Source organism: Thamnophis sirtalis, unplaced genomic scaffold (genome assembly GCF_051295495.1).
Source record: "Thamnophis sirtalis isolate CommonGarterSnake01/CBP01778 unplaced genomic scaffold, rThaSir2_p1.2 scaffold_10, whole genome shotgun sequence".
In the NCBI taxonomy this organism is placed as follows: domain Eukaryota; kingdom Metazoa; phylum Chordata; class Lepidosauria; order Squamata; family Natricidae; genus Thamnophis; species Thamnophis sirtalis.
In genome coordinates this window covers 69,854,462-69,880,004 of record NW_028261390.1, presented here as the reverse complement: position 1 = coordinate 69,880,004, position 25,543 = coordinate 69,854,462, and the positions used below count along the sequence as shown (strand labels likewise).

General features: G+C 43.7%; 1 protein-coding gene across 1 annotated transcript in view; it reads left to right on the top strand.

Moving 5' to 3' along the window:
* The window catches only part of APBB2 (amyloid beta precursor protein binding family B member 2), a 115,565-nt gene that overhangs the window by 77,957 nt on the left and 12,065 nt on the right, over positions 1-25,543 (top strand). The window contains exons 11-15 of the mRNA XM_087724841.1: positions 16,989-17,103; positions 19,892-19,979; positions 21,734-21,817; positions 22,273-22,388; positions 24,102-24,281. Coding sequence (XP_087580967.1) covers positions 16,989-17,103; positions 19,892-19,979; positions 21,734-21,817; positions 22,273-22,388; positions 24,102-24,281 — 583 coding nt within the window. The remainder of the gene's footprint in view (positions 1-16,988; positions 17,104-19,891; positions 19,980-21,733; positions 21,818-22,272; positions 22,389-24,101; positions 24,282-25,543) is intronic.

The window sequence follows — 25,543 nt, the reverse complement described above, 5'->3', positions numbered from 1 at the left end:
CCTCAACTTTCAATAGTTTGCTTAATGGCCGTTCAGCGGCACTGGAAAAAGTGACTTAGGACCATTTTCCTTACGACTTAACGACCATTGCAGCGTCCCCGGGGTCTACGTGACCTACAACTGGACATTCGGCAACCGACTCACATTTATGACGGTCGCAGCATCCCGGGGTTACGTCATCCCCTTTTGCGACCTTCTGACCCGCAAAGTTCAAACACTTAACAGCCGCGTGACTAATTTAACAGCTGTAGAGATTCACTTAACAACCGTGGCAAGGAAAGTCGTAAAATGGGTCAAGAGTCGAGTAAGTAAGGAACGTCTCCTCGCTTAGCAACATAAATTTTGGGCCCCGTTGTGATCGTAAGTGGAGGACTACCTTGCAAGCAGTTTAACAGTGAACACTTGTAGATCTGTTTTGCATGTAATCTGTATCTGCGTAGCTGCTCTATATTTCCCTCTTTCTTCCCAATAAAACCCTGCGTCAATTTAGCAGTTGATAAAATAGCAATAGCAATAGCAGTTAGACTTATATACCGCTTCATAGGGCTTTCAGCCCTCTCTAAGCGGTTTACAGAGTCAGCATATTGCCCCCACAGTCTGGGTCCTCATTTCACCCACCTCGGAAGGATGGAAGGCTGAGTCAACCTTGAGCCGGTGAGATTAGAACAGCCGAACTGCAGATAACAGTCAGCTGAAGTGGCTGCAGTACAGCACTCTAACCACTGCGCCACCTCGGCTCTGGATCCCGAAAGCTTGAGCCTTCTAATAAAATGGGTTAATTCAAAATAAAGGTGTTTACCTTCTGATCTTGGATAATAAAGGACTATTCTCAAGCTTGACAATTTTACGATAGGCAGACTACAACTCCCAGGATTCCCCAGCCAGTGTTTATTTATTTCTAGCTGATAACCCGGAGTTGCCCGGGTATTTACTTAAGCTAAACCTGTATTAGACAGGAAAAGAAATGAATTGTATCTATAGCGTCAAGTCAAAATAATGCTGGAACACACAAACACACACACACACACACACACACGAATCCAAAATGCACACCATCGCTGTCGAAAGTATTGCGATTTGACGCAATAGATAGAATTCATTCCTTTTCATTTCAGCGGCCCAGGCGTTCCAGAGTTATGGTGGAGCACACACACACACCGAGCGATGTTAGGGGTGCCTTACCCCCACAGTATTTGTTTCCAGAGAGTAAGTCATCTGTGTACCAAGTTTAGTTGAAATTGCTCAAGGCGATCCAGAGTGCTGGAACATACACACACACACACACAAACACACACACATTTAGATAGATGATGTATAAACAGATAATAAGATTGATATATAGATATATAGATGGGTGGGTGGGTGGGTATGTAGGTAGATAGAGATGATAGATGTTAAGATAGATTAGATAGATAGATAGATAGATAGATAGATAGATAGATAGATAGATAGATAGATAGATAGATGATAACAAGATAGATATATAGATATATAGATGGATGGATGGATGGGTGGGTGGGTGGATGGGTGGGTATGTAGATAGATAGAGACAATGGTAAGATAGATAGATTAGATAGATAGATAGATAGATAGATAGATAGATAGATAGATAGATAGATAGATAGATAGATAGATGATAACAAGATAGATATATAGATATATAGATGGATGGGTGGGTGGGTGGGTATGTAGATAGAGACAATGGTAAGATAGATAGATTAGATAGATAGATAGATAGATAGATAGATAGATGATAGATGGATGGATGGATGGATGGATGATAGATAGATAAGTTCATTTTTTTTCTCTTCCCAAATACCTCCACAGTGAGATGAGCAGCAAATAAATTTAACAATTAAAGAAAAAAATACATACATAAAAGATCTTTTTTTTTAAATAGCCTCAAACAATATCTTAAAATCTTTCCTGGACAAAAGAAACGGAGGCACAACGGACGCATGACAAACCACGTGTATTTCTTTTGCAGAGTTTTTTTTTTTTTTTTTACTTTGATCCCGGGCACTTAATAGTTAATTTGAGCTGGTGAGATCCAATGGGGGAGAGAGGAAGCTTTTAATAATTTAATAATGAGAGATGCACAGGGCAGGGCGAAGCGGGAGGAGTGGCCGAGATCTTTAACCAAACAGAGAAAAACAGTGAGATTTGAATCGTTATTTTTAATTTTAATTTTTAAGGGTTTTTTTGTTTTTTTTTTAAATGCCGGGAGGAAGCCGGGCGAGTTGCTCAGAAAAACCCAGAGGCATTTTTCTGAATTGCATCCCACCCCACCCCACCCCTACCCCCATCACTGAGCAAAGCGGGGAATTGGAACATCTGGTGGAAGAGTTGATCGGTCCAACTTGATGCAGAATGAATGACCTGTCAAACACGCTCCCTAGGGATGCTTAATACAAGAGAGAGAGAGAGAGAGCGGGGGAGGCTTCCAAAGAGGGGTGGGGACTTGGTTGAGGAAGGAAAAAGGGGGGGGGAGAAATACGCTTTGTGCTATCTGATCTCTATGCAAAGGTCTGAAGTGGCGGAGGGGGGAGAGTGGAGGGGGCCAAGGAGACCCTCCCCCAACGAGCTGTGTCTGCTTCGACCTGCCGGCTGAGAAGAGGACCCTCCTTATTTCTTGCCCTTAAATACGCGAGGTCAGAAACTTAAGGCGAGCAGCGGTGGTGGATGGATTGACGGAGATTTCGGTGCTGAATAAGCAAAGAACCGCCTCTTTGTCTTGCTTTCCTTCCCCGAGTCCTGAGCGAGATCTAGGGCTTTGTCGATCGAAGGATCCGGTGGATTATTATTATTCTTTTTTTGAAGCCATGGCACCTAACATCTGCTGGACAGGAAAAGCGGGTTGAAGAGAGAGTCGCGGGTGTGAGTAGAATTCCTCCATGAGTTGACTTCTCCCCTTGGCAAAAGCCGCCAGGAAACGGAGGTTCTTGGATCGCTCAAGATCTTTCTGCCAGCTTTTTAAAAAAATAATAATTGTATTTATAGTTTTTTCTTTAACATACACGAGTGCTTGGCGAACAGTGTATTGTCTAGGTCAATTAGTATTCTTCAAACAGAATAATAATAGCAATGATAATAATGTCTAGGTGTATATAACACCTAGACATATTGTATTCTAGTATTATAATTATTATTAGATAATAATCTTTCAACTTCTAACGTTTACACCTGGCAGCTTTTTATGGCGGATTATTTGGTCAGAGACCCGCTGGGTCCAGGCCAGGGGTGGGGCGGGGGGGGCTGTGACAGGGGTTCGGCCACCAACCCCCTTAAATGGGCACCTTCGTCCCCCGTCCCGCGCTCGATAATTTGCTCTTAGACTTCCGGGGGAGGGGGGGAGATCGGATTGGGGAGGAAAATGTCAAAAAGGGCCAATGTGAACAGGATATTGAAATGTGGAGGTACCTGGGATTGGGGGGATGGGGGGGTGGCAGACAGGGTGACAGTGCCAAGGCGTTTCTCGTGGGATTGTACGAGATGCTAAGTTCTCGTTTTTGGGGTTTCTGGAGCATTTGACGTTTTGTTGGAGAAGTACAGAAACGGCTTTCTGTAGCTTTTGCTTGACAGGTGGCACACTCTCGCATTGCTCTGATGAATTGTTAATAACAGGGTCTTGCAAGTTGAGAGACCCACAAACACACCCCAGAATGAAGAAAGCCTCTTTCCTTTGAACTAAAAAAAAACCCCTGAAATATGTACTGTGCTGCCAGATTATTAAAATCGGTGATCAATCTCTGCTTTCTTTATCCTTCCTTTATCTGCTGAAAAATAGAAAACAGAGAAGTGTATTTTTGGTGTGTTAAATTATATATATATATATATCTAAGAAACTGTATTAAGATCTTGAAGAGCGTGGAAGAAGAACTGGTCCTATCAATCTTTTTTTCCCCTCGCCCCTCGGCGCAAGTGTGGAGTAATTTCCGCTTTAACTATTGTCCACCTTATGCGTTGGTTTTCCCAAGTGTAAAAGATAAAGACAACTGACTTTTGGCTGTTAATGTAATCCAATCTGTGGAAAATTGCACAAAGGCATGACTTTAATTGTGTCTTTAGAGCGGTTACTTCACCATTAACACATTTCAGCGGCAGCGAGAAAACAGGGCTTTTTAAATTATTAATTTCTGAAATGTGTTTTGAGAGGCACACATGTTGTAAATAATTAATTCTGGCAAAGGAAAGCCTTTCTTTCTTTCTTTCTTTCTTTCTTTCTTTCTTTCTCCTTCCTTCCTTCTTTTTCATCCATACTCCTCCTTCCCTGTTCCTTCCTTCCTTCTTTCTTTTTTTCTTCCTTCCTTCCTTCTTTTCCATCCATACTCCTAAATCTTTCTTTCCTTCCTTCCTTTCTTCCCCACCATACCCCTTCCTTCCTCCCTCCCTGCCCCCTTTCTTTCTTTTTCTTCCTTCCTTCCTCCCTTCCCCCTCATATCCTTTCTTTCCTTCCTTCCTCCCTCTCCTCCCTCTTTCTTTCTTTCTTTCTTTCTTTCTCCTTCCTGCGACGGTTACAAGTGTGAAAAAGGTCATTTTTTTTCAGTGATGTAACTTTGAACAGTCATTAAATGAACTGTTGTAAGTTGTATCAGCTATTTTATAAGCTGAAGCTCAACATGGTTTGATGCTTCCAGACTAGAAAAGATGTGGAGACTCTAGAAAAAGTGCAGAGAAGAGATGATGAGGGGACTGGAGGCTAAAACATACGATGAACGGTTGCAGGAACTGGGCCTGGCTAGTCTAGGGAAGAGAAGGACCAGGGGAGACAGGAGAGCAGTCTTCCAATATTTGAGGGGCTGCCCCAGAGAGGAGGAAGGGGGTCAAAAGCACCTGAAGGCCAGAGAAGGAACAATGGATGGAAACTGACCAAGGAGAGATTCAACCTGGAAATAAGGAGGAATTTTCTGACAGTGAGAACAATCCACCCATGGAACAGAAGTTGCCTTCGGAAGTTGTGGGAGCTTCAACCCTGGAAGCTTTCAAGAAGAGACTGGACTGCCATCTGTCAGAAATGGTGGAGGGTCTCTGGCTTGGATGGGGGGAGGGAAGGTTGGGCTAGCCTAAAACTATGTTTTAACCTCCCGTCCCTTCATCATCCTGGTTGCTCTTCTCTGCACTCTTTCTAGAGTCTCAACATCTTTTTTACATCGTGGCGACCAAAACTGAATGCTGTATTCCACGTGTGGCCTTAGCAAGACATTATAAAGTGGTGTTAACCCTTCACGGGATCTTGATTCTATCCCTCTGTTTATGCAGTCTAGAACTGTGTTGGCTAGTGAGGCAGAAGAACAGCTGGAGCCTGTTCCCAGTGTGCGCGTGTGCAGAGCTGCCAGGAGAAGGGAGCAGCTAAGGAACAAGAGCCGACTCAGGAGTAAGGCCACAGGTGGACGGTGAATGGCCCCTCCCATAGGGAATAAAAGAGGAGAGAAAGAGGGGGGGAGTTTGGAGGAGACAATCAGTTCAGTTCATTCGGGTGAAGATCTGTTCCTGACTCCTTGCCAAGGAATTGCTGCTACAGCATGGAGTTTCGAAGATATCGGCCTGGCAGCTCTCCAAGCCCGATAAAGGTCTGTAGCTGTGAAATCTCTTGAAAGACTGTCGGCCGGGACTTTGCTGGAAAGGAATTCCCTTTATAAACTAAATAAAAGGGGTTTTATTGGGACGAGGAGTCGGCTTTGTGCTTTTGGGGAGCCTAAGTGAGAACACCATATTGGTTAATCAAGGAGGAATCTTTTTAGCAAGGAACAAATACTTAAATGGCTCCGGCAACATTGCTGATCAAATGGGGGTCTCTTCATTTGCAGGCTTCTTGTCATAAAGTATGTGGATGTCATATTTCTTAAGGTGCAATACAGATTTTTATAGCCATTCATGCCGTCGAGACAAAATTGGAAGCTATAAAAAGCTGCTTTAGGATTCAGCGTTGGCTTTGAAGTGGTTTTTAAAAACACACCCAGTGGTGCATTCATCTGTATAAAGAAACTTACTTTAAAGAGCAGACAATAATACAGTACAGGTAGTTCCTCAACTTATGACAGATTATTTAGTGACCATTCAAAGTTACAATGGTGCTGAAAAAAAACCCCAATTTTTCACACTTACGACCGTTGCATGGTTGCATGATCAAAATTTGAAGGCTGGGCAACTGGCATGTACTTATGACAGTTGCAATGTCCTGAGGTCATGTGATCCCCTCTTGTGACCTTCCGACAAGCCAAGTCAATGGGGAAGCTGGATTCATTTAACAACCGTGTAGCGTAATAACCGCAGTGATTCACTTAAGAACCATGTAACATAGTAACTGCAGTGATTCACTTAACAACCGTGTAATGTAATAACTACAGTGATTCACTTAAGAACCATGTAACATAATAACCACAATGATTCACTTAATAATCATGTAATGCAATAACCGCAGTGATTCACTTAACAACCGTGTAACATAATAACCGCAGTGATTCACTTAACAACCATGTAATGTAATAACTGTGGTGATTCACTTAACAACAGTGTAACGTAATAACCGCAGTGATTCACTTAACAACTATGTAATGTAGTAACTGCAGTGATTCACTTAACAACCATGTAACATAATAACCACAGTGATTCACTTAACAACCATGTAATGTAGTAACTGCAGTGATTCACTTAACAACCATGTAACGTAATAACCACAGTGATTCACTTAAGAACCATGTAACATAATAACCACAATGATTCACTTAATAATCATGTAATGCAATAACCGCAGTGATTCACTTAACAACCATGTAACATAATAACCGCAGTGATTCACTTAACAACCATGTAACGTAATAACCACAGTTTCACTTAACGACTGGGTCAAGAAAGGTTGTAAAAGGGGGGGAAATTCACTTAACAAATGTCTCAGTCAGCAACGTTAAATTTTGGGCCCAATTGTGGTCATAAGTCGAGGACTACTATATAAGATTAGTTGGCCATCAGGGCTTCTGGGGAAGAAGAATATATTAAACAATACGAAACGAACAAATAAATTCAAATGATATTTTCCTGTTGATAATTTGATCCCTGGGTGTTTCTCTTCATTTTGGTCAACTTATTTATTTTTATTTTGACCTTTATTTCCCCCTCAGTTTAATTATCTCTGATTCTTGAAGATTATCTGGACAAATCCCTGCAGTTTTCTTGGCAAGGGAAGCCAAGAAAACAACGCTCGCTATAAATGTCAAGGAATGTGTGTTTTTAAAAGCGTCCAAGGGAATATTCTCAGAGCGATTGTGATTACAGTAAATTGGACAACTCATCTGAGTGATATCCAGAGACTCGTCAGGATGAGGAAGGTGGGAGGGGAGGAGAGGTTGTGGGTAGCTCAACTCCCACCTTTTTGGTAGAAGAGGCGGTGGAAAAATAAAAGCCAGCCCTGGGATGCAGCTGCCAAAAAAGCCAGTTCAATCCTAGGCTGCATCACCGGAGGGAGAGAATCAAAATTACATGGAGTGTTAATCAGGGGTGAAATGCTACTTGGTTCCGGCCAGATCGCCAGGACTAATAGTAAAAAAAATGCTTAAAAAAGTTTTTAAAAAAATTGATGATCAGATTGTTGGAACTTTTTTTTTTACTTTTTAAAGCATTTTTAACTACCTATTCGCCCGAACCGGTAGTAAAATATGTTTTAAAGTTTTTTTAAAAGTTCCGACAATCAGGAAAAAAAAAATTGATGATCAGATTGTTGGAACTTTTTTTTTTACTTTTTAAAGCATTTTTAACTACCTATTCGCCCGAACCGGTAGTAAAATATGCTTTAAAGTTTTTTTAAAAGTTCCGACAATCAGGAAAAAAAAAATTGATGATCAGATTGTTGGAACTTTTTTTTTTACTTTTTAAAGCATTTTTAACTACCTATTCGCCCGAACCGGTAGTAAAATATGCTTTAAAGTTTTTTTAAAAGTTCCGACAATCAAGGAAAAAAAAATTGATGATCAGATTGTTGGAACTTTTTTTTTTACTTTTTAAAGCATTTTTAACTACCTATTCGCCCGAACCGGTAGTAAAATATGCTTTAAAGTTTTTTTAAAAGTTCCGACAATCAGGAAAAAAAAAATTGATGATCAGATTGTTGCAACTTTTTTTTTCTTTTTTAAGTATTTTTTTTACTACTTATTCGCCAGAACTGGTAGTTAAAAAAAATGCTTTAAAAAGTTTAAAAAAAAATTGACGATCAGATTTTCATTTCCCTTTCTTCCTTCTTTTCTCTCCATTCCCCTTCCTTCATTCCCCCCCTTTTCCTTCCTTCCTTCCTTTCCCTCCATTCCCCTTCCTTCCTTCATTTCCCCCCCTCCTTCCTTCCTTCCTTCCTTCCTTTCCCTCCCTCCCTTCTCTTTCTTGACGTGATGTGGCTGGCCATGCAGATGCAGAACAATGGTTAAACCTCTGGTGCATTGTAAGATTAGACAGATGTGCTATTAAGTATGGAATGGAGGCTGCTAGTAATATTGGCTCCCCCCTCCACACACACACACTGGATTAAAGCAATTATTTAGCTCTTACAGCCATGAATATGAGCTTGAAAGATGATTGTGGTTCGCAGCGTAGCATCCACAAGCCAGTGGATGCTTGAGGAAGCCTTTCCGTTATTATTAGTCAAAATGAAACGTAAACCCAGACAAAATAAGAAAGATAGAGGGAATGTTTTGGGCGATTCATCAGAATTCTGTTTTCAATACTCTGAAATGAGAGTTATTAGGTTTCAACTTCAGTGTGGCATTGCCTCATACCCTCTGGCCAGGTTTTATGGGGGTCTATTATCAGAGTATTTTTCCGATTGGAATTAGTTCAGTTGCTATTCTTGATCCTTTGGGATTTTTTCAAAGTTTTCAATGATTAGATCGCGAATATACCGCTGATCAGTCCATAAATCTGCTATCGTTTTGTAGCCTTTAGATCAAAAGCATTGAATTTCGTAGCTGAAGTTTTGAATAGAATAGAATAACAGAGTTGGAAGGAACCTTAAGGGTCTTCTAGTCCAATGCATATCCCACAATTATCAAGATCTCATAATCATTAACTCACAAATGAGTCCCACATACATTACAGAATAGAATAGAATAACAGAGTTGGAAGGGGCCTTGGAGGTCTTCTAGTCCAACCCTCTGCTCAGACAGGAAACCCTATACCATTTCAGACAAATGGTTATCCAACATCTTCTTAAAGACTTCCAGTGCTGGAGCATTCACACCTTCTGGAGGCAACTTCTGTTCCACTGAATAATTGTTCTAACTGTCAGGAAATTTCTCCTCAGTTCTAAGTTGCTTCTCTCCTTGATTAGTTTTCACTCATTGCTTCTTGTTCTGCCCTCAGGTGCCTTGGAGAATAGCTTGACTCCCTCTTCTTTGTAGCAGCCCCTGAGATATTGGAAGACTGCTATCCTGTCTCCCCTGGTCCTTCTTCTCATTAAACTAGACATACCCAGTTCCAGCAACCGTTCTTCATATGTTTTAGCCTCCAGTCCCCTAATCCTCTTTGTTGCTCTTCTCTGCACTCTTTCTAGAATCTCCACATCTTTTCTACATCGTGGCAACCAAAACTGGATGCAGTATTCCAAGTGTGGCCTTACCAAGGCATTTATAAAGTGGTATTAACACTTCACGTGATCTTGATTCTATCCCTCTGCTTATAAGGTGGTAACTCTATGAATACAGTCACCCAAAATTCAAGGAGTTATTTACTTTTATAATGATTGGGAGTATCATTTCTTTTCAGCTAGGAGTGAAATTAATTTATTTGCAGAATGTACTACAAAGAGTCGGAAGGGATTGGTTTGTAAAGGAGAAGACCCCTTCTGCTCCACACCAAGAATTTGTAATGTTATTTAGGTTTCTTACCTTAAGCCGCTGACTTTGGTGCCCCGATTAAACCTCATATCATAATCCTCCTTTTAAAACTTGACGGAAGTTTATATCAGGCATTAATCTATTAATTACATAGATAGGAAATTCTGCGTCATTACTTATTAGATGATTCGTGTGGCGCGGTGGCCTAGAGGTGCAGCTTTCCCCTCCCAGTCAGGAGTCTGTGAGTTCGATCCTAGGTAGAGGCAGATATTTCTCTCTCTGGGCACAATGAGAATATATCTGCCGAACAAAACTCCACATTGGCGACAGGGAAGGGCATCTGGCCAGGAAACACTCAGCTGGATTCAGTTGCCTAGACTCCACCCTGCAAAGTATTATGGGATCATTAAAAGAAGATGATGATCATGACTTATTAGATGGTTTTAAAGATAGAATTATTGATGATATAATTTTACTGAACTTATTATTGATGTTGTTAATAAAATCCACATAAGGTTTTTTTTTTCACACAATGCATTAACTGATTTGATTACAAGAAAGAAAAGTCATTTCTTATACCCATGGTAGCGTTATAAATATGCAGTGATCTTTGAAAACAGTCTTTTTTATTGTTATTATTATTATTATTTTATTATGGGAAAACAGTCTTGTTATAACAGCATGAAGTGGTACGAAGGTACATTATTTTGGGAAGTCTGTGTCAGATATAATACTGACTTTTGATTTCAAAGAGATCATGGCTACGCGAACAAGTTTAAAATTTTATCCTCTTTCCCTGAAAATAAGACCTCTCCGGATAATAAGCCCAATTGGGCTTTTGAGCGCATGCGCTAAAATACGTGGCACGACAAAACTGCGCTCGACTAAAGCGCGCCCGATTAAACCGCGTCGCTGACGTCATCAACAGGGCGACAACAGCCAGCGCGGAGAAAGAAGGGCGCTTTAAATAGCGCTTTGAAAGCAAGCCGATTCAAGTTAAGGTAAGGGTTAGGTTTAGGGTTAGGATTAGGTTTAGGGTTAGGTTAAGGGTTAGGTTTAGGGTTAGGGTTAGGTTTAGGATTAGGTTTAGGGGGGTTAGGTTTAGGTTTAGGGGTTAATTTTAGGTTTAGCGTTTACAGCGTGCTTTTTTCTCCACGCTGTTGTCGCGCTGTGATGACGTCAGCTACGCGGTTTCGTCGAGCGCCCTTTAGTCGAACGTGGTTTTGTAGTGGAACCGCTAAAATAAGCCCTCCCCGAGAATATTCTAACACAGCAGCAGCCATGAGGTGACCACACTCACCGCCTCCTGCACCTCAAAAATAATAAGACACCCCCCCAAAAAATAAGGCCCAGTGCTTATTTCGGGGGTCAAAAGAAAATAAGATCCTGTGTTATTTTTTGGGAAACACTGTAGGAGAAAGAAAGAAAAAAAGACAAGAACTACGGTAGTTGTCTTTATTATAAAAACGTTCATAATATCCCGCCTTAATTTATGCATCTTTATTTCCCCCTTGCTGTAATAATGAATAACATGAACGTTTTCCTGGCATAACTTGGGACCTCTTTAAAAAATTATTATTATTCGGCCCAAAGGGACGAATGGATTTCCTTTTCAGTTCTGTGCACAAAGAGGATAACGAAAGAAGAAGAAAAATCGCTTGTTTTCTTTTAGAATCGGGTACAGATTTCCAGGACGGTTCGCCATAAAGGAAGGGAGGAAATATGAAGGAACAGGCAGAAAATCCTGCATTGTGTAGCACAGATGCATTACTTATTCATTTCTTTTGACGTCGTCGCTTCCGATATGATCTTCCCTTTGGAAAACGCAGCGAGGAGGAAGGGGACACATCTGTCGTCTGGATTCCCCTGTTTGTGCGTGATATTTTAAGCCCGTATTTCACTTCATGTGTTGCCTGCCATTCAGCTGAGCCTCACAGGCCTCATGACAACTTCCAAAAATACTTCCGAGCGTGGACAAACTCCAACTAGGACTAGAAGTGCAGAAGAAAAATTGTTGTGCGGCTCAGTCGGGGACAACGGACGGGGAGGGGTGGGAAGGAGCTGAGTTTCTCTGTGCTTTTCCTAACTCTCTCTGCTCTGTTTTTCCATGCTTTTCCGGATTCAGAGAAAGGTAAAAAAATGATTGTTTTTTCTTTCTTCCTCTATTTCACTGCCTGCCTGCCTTTTGTCCTTATTTTTTGCCTTGCAAGTTGTGGTGAAAGTGTTGTGCAATGGCTTTGGGTTGTCCCTGTTGTTGATCACACTGTAGCCTGTGGATCGCGTAAAGGGATCCCGGGGTTTGTTTCTGTTCTCCTTCGAAGACGGAAAGAAAACGAGAAGGAACCCATTTGTCTTGGGACAAAAGAAAAAAAAAGGGGGAAGTTTTCTCGTTCCATTTGCTCATTTCTGAATGATCTACTCATCCCCTGTCCTTAAATTCCATCCCGTGCATAAATTTAAACCATGTTGTTTTTTTGTCTTAATTTTCAGTCCAGGGGTACGCTGTAGTAGAGTTCGGAAACAGGTGTGTAGTCCATTAGTGAGAAGGATAGCCAGGGGAAGGAAGGAAGGAAAGAAAGAGAAAGAGAGAAAGGAAGGAAGGAAGGAAGAGAAGGAAAGAAGGAAGGAAAGAACAAAAAAGAAAAAAAGAAGGGAGGAAAGAAAGAGAAGAAGGAAAGAAAGAAAAAGAAAGAAGAAAAAGAAAGGGAGGAAAGAAAGAAATAAAGAGAAAGAAGGAAGGAAAGAAAAAGAAAGGAAGGAAGAAAGAGAAGGAAGGAAATAACAAAAAAGAAAAAAAGAAGGGAGTAAAGAAAGAAAAAGAAAGAAAAAAGAAAAAGAAAGGGAGGAAAGAAAGAAAAAGAAAGAAGGAAGGAAAAAAGAGGAAGGAAGGAAAGAACAAAAAAGAAAAAAGAACGGAGGAAAGAAAGAAGGAAAGAAAGAAAAAGAAAGAAAGAAAAAAGAAAGAGAAAGAAAAGGAAAGAAAGAGAAAGAAAGAAAGAGAATATACTTGCCTCTGTAGATTGATAGAATATGGGCAGAATAGGGTCCTCCTTCAACTCAGCACCTCTTCTGACCTGGTTCAGAAGTCTCTGGAATCTTCTAGAAGAGATTTCACAACTGAGAGTTGGAGAAGGAGTCCCGGGAGAAGAACGGGATGCTCTTCTACACAGCAATTCCCACTTTCTTTGTTTCCTTGGGAAGAAATCGGGACCTTGTGAGTGCTTACAAACTTTGCAGAGAGTAGAAACCTGCAAAGCAAAGTTTAGATCCCGCCAACATCTCATGCCTTTCCTTTACGAAAGACATCCCAATGCCGTCTGGAAGTAGGAAGTAGAATTGTGTAGACGCTGCGTGGGACAGAAGCCTTTTCAAATGCCACATTCTCCCTTCCAATGGAAACGATTTTAACAAATTAAAATCTGTTTTGGATAGCAGTTTAGTAAGGTTGGGTGGTGGTGGTGGTGGAAGCTTCTAACTGCTGTTGACTTCTCACATCCTGTACAGGGTCTATGACAATTTGTCATGGTCAATTCACCATGGCCAACTTGCCATGGTCAACTAACCTTGGCCAACTCACGATGGCCAACTTGCCATAGCCAACTCACCATGGCCAATTCATCATGACCAATTCACCCTAGTCAACTCACCATGATCAACTTGTCATAGTCAACTCACCACGGCCAACTCGTCATAGCTAACTCACCATGGTCAACTCGCCATGGCCAACTTGCCATGGTTAACTAACCTTGGGCCAACTCACTATGGCCAACTTGCCATAGCCAACTCACCATGGCCAATACACCATAGTCAACTCACCATGATCAACTCATCATAGTCAACTCACCATGGTCAACTCGCCATGGCCAACTCAACATGACCAACTCTCCATGGTCAATTCGCCATGGCCAACTTGATATGAACAACTCGCCCACGGTCAACTCACCATGGCCAACTCACCATGGCCAACTCACTGTGGGACAGTAGTTTCACTGATATCAAAGAAATAATGGGATCAATTAAAGAAGGGATGCAAAAGGAGGGACAGAACGAAATATGAACAGCAAAAATTAAAATAATGTGTTATTTATTTTAACTAATTAAATAGAATTGTTAAATTGTCCCACAGCCAGTTGTCCAATGGTGAATGGGCCACAGCAAATTGGCTGTGGCAAGTTGTCCCATTCTGTCCCTTTTACATTATCTGGAAGTTGAGTCATGGAAATGGGACTTTTGTTGTTGGTTCAGAGGTTTTGCTGCTCATCCAAGTAGCTTCTTCAGTCTGAACAAGCTGGCTTAGGAGGACCTCATATATGTCTTCCAGGGTAGTTTTGTTTCTCCCCTAATATGGACAGGCTTCAGAGGTGGTATTCGGTTTGGACCAGTTCACCTGAACCGGTAGCGGAAATCGCGAGTGGGGGGCACCCACCCACCCCGGCTCCATCCTTTTCCAATTCATAGAAATTCACCGCATCTTTCAGGTTGCATTTAATGTGGTGGAATCTCAAGGGAAATTAATGCAATAAGTGGCACACTCTGGGCAAACTGCACATACATTATTTTTATGTCATTGCATTGAGCAATTGTTGCCCAGTTAAATAGTGCTTAATTGGTTGCTAAACTCCATTCGTGTGGTTATCCAAGCATTGCCATTGATTTTCCAACAATTTCCAGCTCCTTTCCGTTTGCAAGAATAAAAATAAATGAGTTAGAAACCTTTGCTGTCTCTTTTGCTGGTTCACAGCTCCTTTTTAATCTACTTTTGCAACAAGCCAATTAGGGTTCTTTAAATTAACAGGATCCCCTTACTTTATTAAGCTAATTGGCGTAACATAAGCAGTAATGTTCCATTGATCATCTGTACAATTTGTCTTACTGGTTTTAACGCAGAACAGTGGGCCTCTTTAATTGTGGTGCGGTGACCTAGAGGCAGATTCAGGACTGCCTTGCCTCACCATCAGGAGGCTGTGAGTTCGAGCCTAGGTAGAGGCAGATATTTCTCTCACCATGGGCACACTGAGAATGGTTCACCGACAAAAGGGCGAACGACAAAAGCGTGCCCGACTAAACCGCGGTGACAAAACCACGCGTTCTAAAGCGCGCCGACGAATGAGCGCTGAAGCGCGGCGACAACAGCGCGGCGACAGAAGCGCGCTGTAAACCTAACCTTAACCCTAAACCTAACCCTAAACCTAACCCTTCTGTCGCTGCGCTGTTGTCGCTGCGTTGATGACATCGTGGTTTTGTCAGCGCGCTTTTGACTGAGAATATATCTGCTGAACAAAACTCTGTATTGGCGACAGGGGAGGGCATCCAGCCAGTAAACAGCCGTCTCCATTCAGTTCCCCAGACTCCACCTACAAAAGATTATGAGATAGTTAAAAGCAGATGATGGTGTGCGGTCAGCTCCAGAATTGAACAGGGGGTTTCCGGTTAGGACCTTTGTGGCTCCAGGTGTTTTCTTTTCTGTGGGAAACGGCTCCAAATGGCTCTTTGAGTCTTTAAGTTTGCCAACCTCCTCTGATCTAGGATGCTCACCGTCTCCCACCGAAACTATGATATTAGTTATAAATTTATATTTATAAATTCCCTTCTTTATCTAAAAAAATATGTATCTGCTTTTGAAATACCCCAAACTTTTGTTCAGAGGATTATTGTTTTCATGAATCATGTCAAAGTATTTTAGCAACAATGCAGGGAGGTTTAAATTGGAGCTATCTAAATGAGACATGTGGGGAAGAGAAGGAAGGAAGGGGAGAAGGAGAAGAGGAGGAGGAAGAGAAGGAGAAGAGGAGGAAGAGAGGAGGAGAAGGAGGAGAAGAGGAGGAGGAAGAGAGCAGAAGGAGAAGAGAAGGAGGAGGAAGAGAGGAGAAGGAGAAGAGGAGAAGAGGATTAGGAAGAGAGGAGGAGGAAGAGAGGAGGAGGAGAAGAGGAGGAAAAGGAGAAGGAGGAGAAGAGGAAGAGAGGAGAAGGAGAAGAGGAGGAGGAAGAGGAGGAGAACAAGGAGAAGAATTGGGATTAAATGTAACTTGATAGCGTTGGGAGAGAAAACCCTTTGTCTTGGTCAAATGACCTAGTTTTGATTATGGGTTTTGATTTAATTAATAATTGAAGTCCTTTTAATGTCTCAACCTTGCCGGAAAGATTTCATGGCTAATGCTGATGGATCCCTTTGTAGTAGACAGCTTCTGGTTCTCCTACATCCTCCCAAGACATTTACGCTTAATGTGTGTAGCTAAAAAAAAAAAAAAAGCAAAGGCAGATATCTTCTAATAAAGTTTTCCCGGCTGAGAATAAATATATCTGCTGAACAAAACTTTGCGTCGGCGACAGGAAGGGCATCCAGCCAATAAACAGCTCCATTCATTTGCCCTGACTCTACTCCTCAAGGGGTTATGGGGTTGAGAAGATGATAGTTTTCCCGATCTGCAAAAAGCAACTTTATCAGAAAATGAGACAATTGTGGGGAATGAATTGAGACTTTGTAAATGAAGCATCTCAAGAAGATACTGTACTTTTCAGTGTATAAGACGCTCCAAAGTATAAGACACACCTAGCTTCTGGGGAGGAAAACAAGAAAAAAATCTGCCTCTACCTCCCAGCAATTTGCCTCCTTGCAGCAAACAGCAAACAGCCTGTTTCAGTTTCAGTTTAGCCTAATTAGCACAAGGGGGAAAAAATCTGCCTCTGCCTCCCAGCAATTTGCCTCCTTGCAGCAAACAGCAAACAGCCTGTTTCAGTTTCAGTTTAGCCTAATTAGCACAAGGGGGGGAAATCTGCCTCTGCCTCCCAGCAATTTGCCTCCTTGCAGCAAACAGTGTATTTCAGTTTCAATTTCAGCACAGCCTGATTAGCACAAGCAGCTCATTGTTGGTTGGATCCGCCTCCTGACGATCAGCTGTTTCAGGCTGCAGGGATTGCCATAGCCTATTTCTGTTCAATAAATACGCTCAATAAATGAATCTTAGTTAGCAACCAATCATCTGCAAAGGGTCAGATAAAACTCCCTAACGGAGAAAAAGAAGTAGTTCTCCATATCTTGGCCTTCAGCCGTGGAGCGAAATTCTTCACTTCCATCGTTGGTCCTCTCCTCCGGTTGCCGTTGGTCTCGTTCTCTCCGAGCCTCTGTGTGTTTTAATGGGTGTTTCTTCCTTCTTTTTCCTTTTCCTTCTCCAGGGATTTCGCCTATGTAGCCAGAGACAGAGAGACACGGATTTTGAAATGCCACGTGTTCCGATGTGACACCCCAGCGAAAGCCATCGCCACCAGCCTCCACGAAATCTGTTCGAAGGCGAGTCTCCGTTGCTTTAATCGGTGGGCTTTGGGTTCTGACCTGGGCTTCCCAAAATCACGAAGCAGACTCCTTGTCTCGTTTTATGAAGCTACTGTATTTTTCGGAGTATAAGATGCACCCCCCCCAAAAAAGAGGGTGAAAATTTGGGTGTGTCTTATACACCAAATGTAGCCCCACCCACCAGAGGCCAAAAACACAAGGCATTGAGTCAGCGATAGTCTGCGGCAATCCCTACAGCCTGGAACAGCTGATTGGGGGTATTCGGGCACTCCGATTCACCCGCCAATCAGCTGTGCTGAATCAGGCTGCAATAAGTGCTGAAGCTAACTTTGCTGGTCAGAGTTTGCAGCAGCAATCACATTCAGAAAGCACACACAAGTAACAGATTCAGCAGGATTCAAAATAATAATAATAATAATAATATACAATACATTACCAAAAGCAGGTTTTCCAAAGTAGCAGTAAATGCAAGCAAAACACAAGCAGTTTCACTTGTTGCTCACACAGCAAATTTCAGAGTCCAAATAGCCCCCATTGGCTGACTTAGTTGCTCTGCCTCTTCATTGGCTGACCTTCTTCCCATGTGTCAGCTGAATACCATGGATGCTGGTAGACAGAGGGAGAATTTCTTTTCTTCTTATTTTCCTCCCCAAAAACTAAGGTGCGTCTTATACTCCAGAGCATCTTATACTTCAAAAAATACGGTAATGTGAATTCCTCTCCTTCACATCCAGCAAACAGTCTTTCAAGGGTGAATTTACAACCACAGACCTCATCAGCCTTGGAGAGCTGCCAGCCCGATATCTTCCCAGCGCAAAGCTGTACAAGAAAATGCTTGACAAGGAGTCTCTGAGAATCGCGAACACATCTTCACATTAATTAAGCGAACTAATTGTCTCTTACAAACTCCACTCCCCTTTTGTTCCTCTTTATTCCCTCTGGGAGAGGCCATTCATTGTCCACCTGTGGCTTTACTCCCAAGTCAACCCTTGTTCCTTAGCTGTTCCCTTTGTCTGGCAACTCTGCACATGGGCACACTGGGAACAGGCTCCAGCTGTTGTTCTGCCTCACTGATGTCTGACTCCAAAAGGCAGCTGGTAACTGTCGGATGGCTCTGGCCCCCTCTCTGCCTCCAACGCAGAGCTCTCATCAGAGCCTTCCCCAGACTCCAGGACTGGCCCAGGTTCCTCCCCAACCTCCTCACTGTCCGAATCTGCTGCCAGTTCTGCTGGCGGACGACAATAGTTTGAACATCTGTTGTTCTTCCCAGCTTCCTGCCAGCTTTTTATGCAGGTAGCCCCCCCCCCCGACTTGCAACAGTTCATTTAGTGACCATCCAAAGTTACAACGGCACTGTAAAAAGTGGCTGATGACTGTTTTTCACACTTGCGACCATTGCAGCCATTGCCGGGATTGCCAGCATTCCTAATAAAGGAATCTTGGAGTTCACTCCAGAGGATTTATTTTGTTGGGGGGGGAGCTGGGTTAGAACATGATGTTTCCCCCCAATGGCCTGGAGCGGTTCCTCTTGTCTGTATCGCACCGAGATAAGCTTCATAAAACCCACGCCTGCTTCTTCCCACAAACTCCTTCCCACAAACTAGATTAATATCCTCAAACATTCATTACTCGACCTGCGCGAAATACGAGTGAGGTTTTTATAGCAATAGCAGTTAGACTTATATACCGCTTCATAGGGCTTTCAGCCCTCTCTAAGCGGTTTACAGAGTCAGCATATCGCCCCCACACTCTGGGTCCTCATTTCACCCACCTCGGAAGGATGGAAGGCTGAGTCAACCTTGAGCCGGTGAGATTTGAACTACTGAACTGCAGATAGCAGTCAGCTGAAGTGGCCTGCAGTGCTGCACCCTAACCACTGCGCACTGGATTTCTCCTACGCAAAGAATCCCTCAAATTGAAGTTCTGTGGGAGTGGCTTGGTAGTGGGGGGGTTTGTCATGTGACTGGGTGGGCGTGGCCAACTTATTTTCACTTTTTAAAGCATTTATTCCCTGGCGTCTCGCGCGAACTGGCAGGAAAAAATCCTTTTAAAAGTTGGGGGGAGCAGAAGCTACACGATCATCGGGAGCTTCCCCCCCCCCCTTTTTAAAGCATTTATTTCCTGCCCATTTGCCCGAACCGGCAGGAAAAAATTGCTTTAAAAAGCAGAGGGGAAAGCTTCCCGCAATTTCGTGGCTCACAGCTGAGCAGCGCGATTCTCGGAAGCTTTTTTTTAATGCCCGGTTCGCAGAAGCAACCATAATCGTCCCCACCGTCCCCAATTACCTCCCATAGACCGATCAGATCACACAGACTAGGCCTCCTCCGGATCCCATCTGCCAGCCAATGTCGGCTGGCGACTCCCCGGGGGAGAGCCTTCTCTGTTGCAGCTCCAGCCCTCTGGAACGAGCTCCCCGTGGAGATCCGGACCCTTACTACCCTCCCGGCCTTCTGCAAAGCCACGAAGACCTGGCTGCTCCGGCAGGCTGGGGGGCTGTTGAAATAGCCAGCCCCACGGGAACTATGAATGTTGTGTATTTTAAACTGTTGTTTGTCTATTTGTCTATTTATCCCCTTCCTTTGTTTATTGTAAGCCGCCCGGAGTCCTTCGGGAGTGGGCGGCATACAAGACCAATCAATTCAATTCAATTCACCGGTTCAGCCGAACCGGGAGGATTTCACCACTGGTCTAAAGGCTGATCTTCGAAAACAAAGCTGGTGTGATAACAAACAAAAATTCTCGCCCGAAAGGGGAAAATAAATTGCATTCACCTCCTTTCCTGCAGATTATGGCTGAACGGAAGAATGCCAAAGCTGTGGCTTGCAACTCCTTGCAGGAACGATCGAACGTCGCTCTGGAGGTCCCTTTGCAAGGTAAAACCTGCGACAGCGCGTAGGTTGATGGTCGTGAGGGAGGATCTCTGCTTTTTAGAGTCACGCCAGACCAGTTGCACCCAATAGACAGGCAGCTAGTCCTCGACGTACGACCAAAATTGAGCCCTGGGTTCCTGTCACTTGAGTGAGACCCTTGTTGAGTTTTGGCGCATTGTATCGTTTTTCTTGCCGCACCAGATCATGAGGATGTTGCAACAATGAAGGAGGATGTTGCAACTATTAAAAAATGGTCACAAGTCTCATTTTTGGTGCCTTTGTAACTTTGAACTGTCACTAAACGAATTCTTGTAAGTCGAGGACTGCCTGTATCCGTCTTTAATCGAGTCGAAGACTAGGCCATTGTCTGGAAAGGAAAGCTAGATGTTGGCAACGGAGGAGCACTCTCCCTCCCAAGCATGTACCGCATGCTGTAACAATCATGGCTTTCAGATATTTAGCTTTTTCGAAGACACTGTAGGAGAAGGAATGTAATGGTGGGGTGGCCTAGTGGTGAAGACGCTCGCCTCCCACTCAGAAGGTCGAGATTCCAATCCTAGGTAGCGACAGCTGTTTCTCTCCTCGGGTTCAAAGAAAATAAATATCTGCTGTGAACCCCACATAGGCGTCAGGAAGGGCATCCGGCCAGTAAACGCTCAGCTCCACCCAGGGGTGGGTTACGGCTTCTTCTACTGCCAGTTTGCTCAGGAACACGCTTTGGCCACGCAAGCACTACGTGCACATGCGCAGTAGGTTAAAAAAATGCCTACGGCGCCACCAATAGAATTAGTTTGGGGGCGTGGCCAGCCAAATTACTACCTACTCATCCGAACCAGTCCGAACCGGTAAGAACCCACCTCTGGCTCCACCTGTTCGCCCAGAGTCTACCCCAAATTAAGGGATCACAGCATCATAAAAAGGATTTTTTTAATTGTAGGAGGAGGAATGGCAGAACCTGGGGGAGAGGAGTGAAAAGAGGAATCAGCCTAGAATCCCTACATAGCCACAAGTAATCTAACTGCAACCTCCCTTGAATTCAGTTGGCCCTCGTCTAACTCTAACCAGGTGCTGACCATTAGTTTAGAACAGGGATCATTAACCTGTGGCTCTGGAGCCGCATGTGGCTCTTTCATCCCTCTGCTGCGGCTCCCTGTCGCTGGTCGGCTCCACAATTGATAGGGCTTTCGGTTAGGACAGGTAGAGGAAAAAGGACGCCGCGCTAGGAGGAGACTCTGTGGTGGGGGAAACCGGACTTCCGGTCGGCTCCAGAATTGAATGGGGGACCTTTGTGGCTCCTTTGACTGTTTAAGATTGCCGATCCCTGGTTTAGAAGATTCCTGTGCATAGGCTTTTAGCAATAAATCAGTTTAATGGGACCTTGACGTGTGGATATTTTTGCACCTGTTAGTCACAGCTGTGTTCTGACTAACTCATCATTTGCAACCTTCCTTGTGCTAGTCAGAAATTTGTGGCTGTTGAGTTACGCTTAGGTAAGCTTCCTCCTTGAACCCTGCCTCCTAACTGTCACGAGAAGATTTATTTTACGCCATGAAGATTTATAGCACTCCATTCCTTAATTCCCCAGATATCTTAATTCCCCAGGATCCTTTTTTTCCCCCTTAGAACAGGGGGTTTATGGGAATCGATAATATTATCGGCTTACCTGATAATTCACTCTGGCTCCTGGCATTAAAATGAAGCAGAGGCGGCCTGATGTGAATGGGATAAGATGAAATCGATGTTTTGCTTCCCTGCAGTAGATTTTCCAACACCAAAGACTGAGTTGGTCCAGAAATTCCATGTGCAATACCTGGGCATGCTACCTGTAACTAAGCCAGTGGGTACGTAAACGTATTTTTTTTTCATAAATGTGTCCCTCCTCCTCCTCCTCCTCCGACTCCTCCTCCTCCATCTCCATTCTTCTTTCTTCTTTCTTCCTTCGCTGCCTCCCCCTCTTTGTCCTCCTTTGCCACAGCCGTTGTGGCGTTATGGTTAGAATTCAGTATTGCAGGTTAACTCTGCTGATTGCCAGCAGTTCGATCCTTAACCAGCTCAAAGATTGACTCAGCCTTCCATCTTTCCGAGGTGGGTAAAATGAGGAGCCAGATTGTTGAGGGCAAGAGGCTGACTCTGTAAACTGCCTGAAGTCCAAAGGAAAAGATGGCTTGCAGGCATGAGACTAAGGTTAAAGTCAGACTAGACCAGAGAATCAAGTTTTAAGCAAAGGAAAACCAAAATGTTGTGCGTCCCTCAAAAGTTCTAAGGTCGTGCGTCCGTTGTTTCTGTTCTTCTGAAGGTATGGACATGCTGAATGGGACTATAGAAAATCTCATGGAGTCCTCCAACAGAGAAGAATGGACGCCTGTCACCATGAATGTGGCTGATGCTACTGTGACTGTCATCAGCGATGGGGTACGGTTCCTTCAACTGGTCCTATTTTAATGCTAGGATTTGTAACTTGACCCAACAATTATTGTTATTATTTTGCCATAGGAGGTTCGATCCTAGGTAGAGACTGATATTTCTCTCACAATGAGCACAATGAGAATAAATCTGCTGAACAAAACTCCGCATCGGCGACAGGGAATGGCATCTGGCCAGTAAACACTCAGCTCCGTTCAGTTCTGCTGCAAACTATTCTGACCTAGGCTTCTCCAAAAAGCCCGAGGCAGAGCCCTGGCAAAACTCCTTTTATTAAATGATTGTGAATTGCTCTCATTCACGTTCAGCCAAGGCCCGGTAAACAGTCTTTCAAAGGAATATTTATGACCACAGACCTTATCTACCTTGGAAAGCTGCCATGTAAATATTGTCCAAATGAGGTCCTGTGCAAGGAAAGGCTGGGCAGAGAGTCTCTGAGATTCACAGACAGATCTTCACACTCCTGAAACAAATCTAACGACCGAACGAATGAATTGTTTCCTGCAAAAGCCCCCTCCCCTTTCGCTCCTCTTTTATGTCCTATGGGAGGGGCCAATCACCTTCCACCTGTGGCTTTACTCCCAAGTCGACCCTGATTTCTGAGCTGTTCTTTTCTTCTGGCAGCTCTGCGCACGCGCACGCTGGGAACAGGCTCCAGCTGTTCTTCTGCCCCACTGCTGTCTAGCTTCGAAGGCACCTGATCACTGCCAGAGGGCCTCGGCCCCCTCTCTGCTTCCAACACAGAGCCCTCCTCAGAGCCTTCCCCATCCTCCAGGACTGGCCCGTGTTCCTCCCCAAGCTCCCCACTGTCCGACTGCTGCCAGCTCTGCTGGACGCTGGCAGGCCACAACAGGAGCCAAGGTGGCGCTGTGGTTAGAGTGCAGTACTGCAGGCCACTTCAGCTGACTGCTATCTGCAGTTCAGCGGTTCAAATCTCACTGGCTCAAGGTTGACTCAGCCTTCCATCCTTCCGAGGTGGGTGAAATGAGGACCCAGACTGTGGGGGCGATATGCTGACTCTGTAAACCGCTTAGAGAGGGCTGAAAGCCCTATGAAGCTGTATATAAGTCTAACTGCTATTGCTAACACAAACTCTGCATTGGTGATGGGAAGGGCACCCAGCCAGTAAACGCTCAGCTTCCTTCAGTTACCCCGACTCTATCTCAATGCAAGAGATTCCGGGATCATTAAAAATGACAAAGAAAGAAGAAGATTGGTGTTTTTTTTCATCCTTATTTTATTTTTTCTCCAAGCCTTTAAGGTTATGGGCGAAACGCAGAAAGCTCCATCTGTAGTGTCAGTCAAAACAGATTTGGCGGTGACAAATGATAATTTTTGCACTGCCTTTTCAAGATCCGTGTGCTACCGTTTGCCATGTGCTACTATCTTCACTTACAAAAATAATCAAACTGTCAATTTAATTAGCATTCCACGACTAAAAAAAAATACCAAAAACCCCTCGAAATCAGTGAGGCTTTCAACAGTAATTATCCCGGATTTAAGGGGAGAAAATTAAATGAAATTGCATTGATCCTGCCTACAGTCTAATTAACTGGAAAGTTAATTAACTATAACTAGACGATTAAGCCATGGGAGGCGGCCTATGGAGCATGGGTTCTGCCCACCTATGTACCGAAATAATGAAAAATTAAGTATATTTTGCACACGAAACTGTAACGGCAACAACTTTCCCTTCACGCCTAGAATGAAGAGGAGATTGTGGTGGAATGTCGTGTCCGCTTCTTGTCCTTCATGGGCGTGGGAAAAGACATACATACCTTCGCCTTCATTATGGATGCGGGAAACCAGCATTTCGAGTGTCACGTCTTCTGGTGCGAACCCAACGCTGGCAACGTCTCTGAGGCCGTTCAGGCGGCTTGTATGGTAAGTAGGACAATTCTATAAATAGTCGGCTATTTCCAAGCAGGGCATTAAATCATGGTGGAGTTTGGTGAGTTATATTTGCGGAGGAAAGCACAACAAATAATAAATATTGGTGTCGGTCCACTCCCTGTTGGCAAAGAAAAGGAGTACTTTGCAGGGAATCTCAAAGGTGATTTTTTTTTTCAAGAGGCAACTGGACTTTCTGATTTTTCCTTGAAGACGTTTTGATTCTCATCCGATAAGCTTCTTCAGCTCTGACTGGATGTTGGGGAATGGAAGGATTGATACTCCTTGCAGACAGCTGGTCATTTGCATCCTTTTAGAGAGTCATTGAGGCCACTTGGGGTCTTATCTGTGTCCTCAGCGTCAATTTGCTTAATGATCAGGCTTAAACTGCTTAACGTCGCCTCCTTTAGTGTTTGCCCTGTAGCTCCGGTACCAAAAATTATCAATAAAATCTTCAAGGGATTCATTGACTTGAGTTTTTAAAAAAAATCCTTTTAGGGAGTCTTAAGTTAGCATGCAAAGCTACCTTATGATGTTGATATACAGGTAGTCCTTCAGTTACGAATGGAATGCAGCCTGACGATTTCATTCGTAAGACGAGGATTCGTGGGAGTGAATCTCGTACCATGATCACCACTCCCTCCTTTCGCCCACACATTTGCTAATCAAATGCATGGCTTGTAAAGTGCACGTGAGGTATTTCAGGGTAGGAAAGGCCATTGGGAACGTGAGGTATTTCAGGGTAGGAAAAGCCATTAGGAACATGAGGTATTTCAGGGTAGGAAAGGCCATTGGGAACATGAGGTATTTCAGGGTAGGAAAAGCCATTGGGAACATGAGGTATTTCAGGGTAGGAAAAGCCATTGGGAACATGAGGTATTTCAGGGTAGGAAAAGCCATTGGGAACATGAGGTATTTCAGGGTAGGAAAGGCCATTAGGAACATGAGGTATTTCAGGGTACGAAAGGCCAATGGGAACATGAGGTATTTCAGAGTAGGAAAGGCCAGTGGGAACATGAGGTATTTCAGGGTAGGAATGGCCATTGGGAACATGAGGTATTTCAGGGTAGGAAAGGCCATTAGGAACATGAGGTATTTCAGGATAGGAAAAGCCATTGGGAACATGAGGTATTTCAGAGTAGGAAAAGCCATTGGGAACATGAGGTATTTCAGGGTAGGAAAGGCCATTGGGAACATGAGGTATTTCAGGGTACGAAAGGCCAATGGGAACATGAGGTATTTCAGAGTAGGAAAGG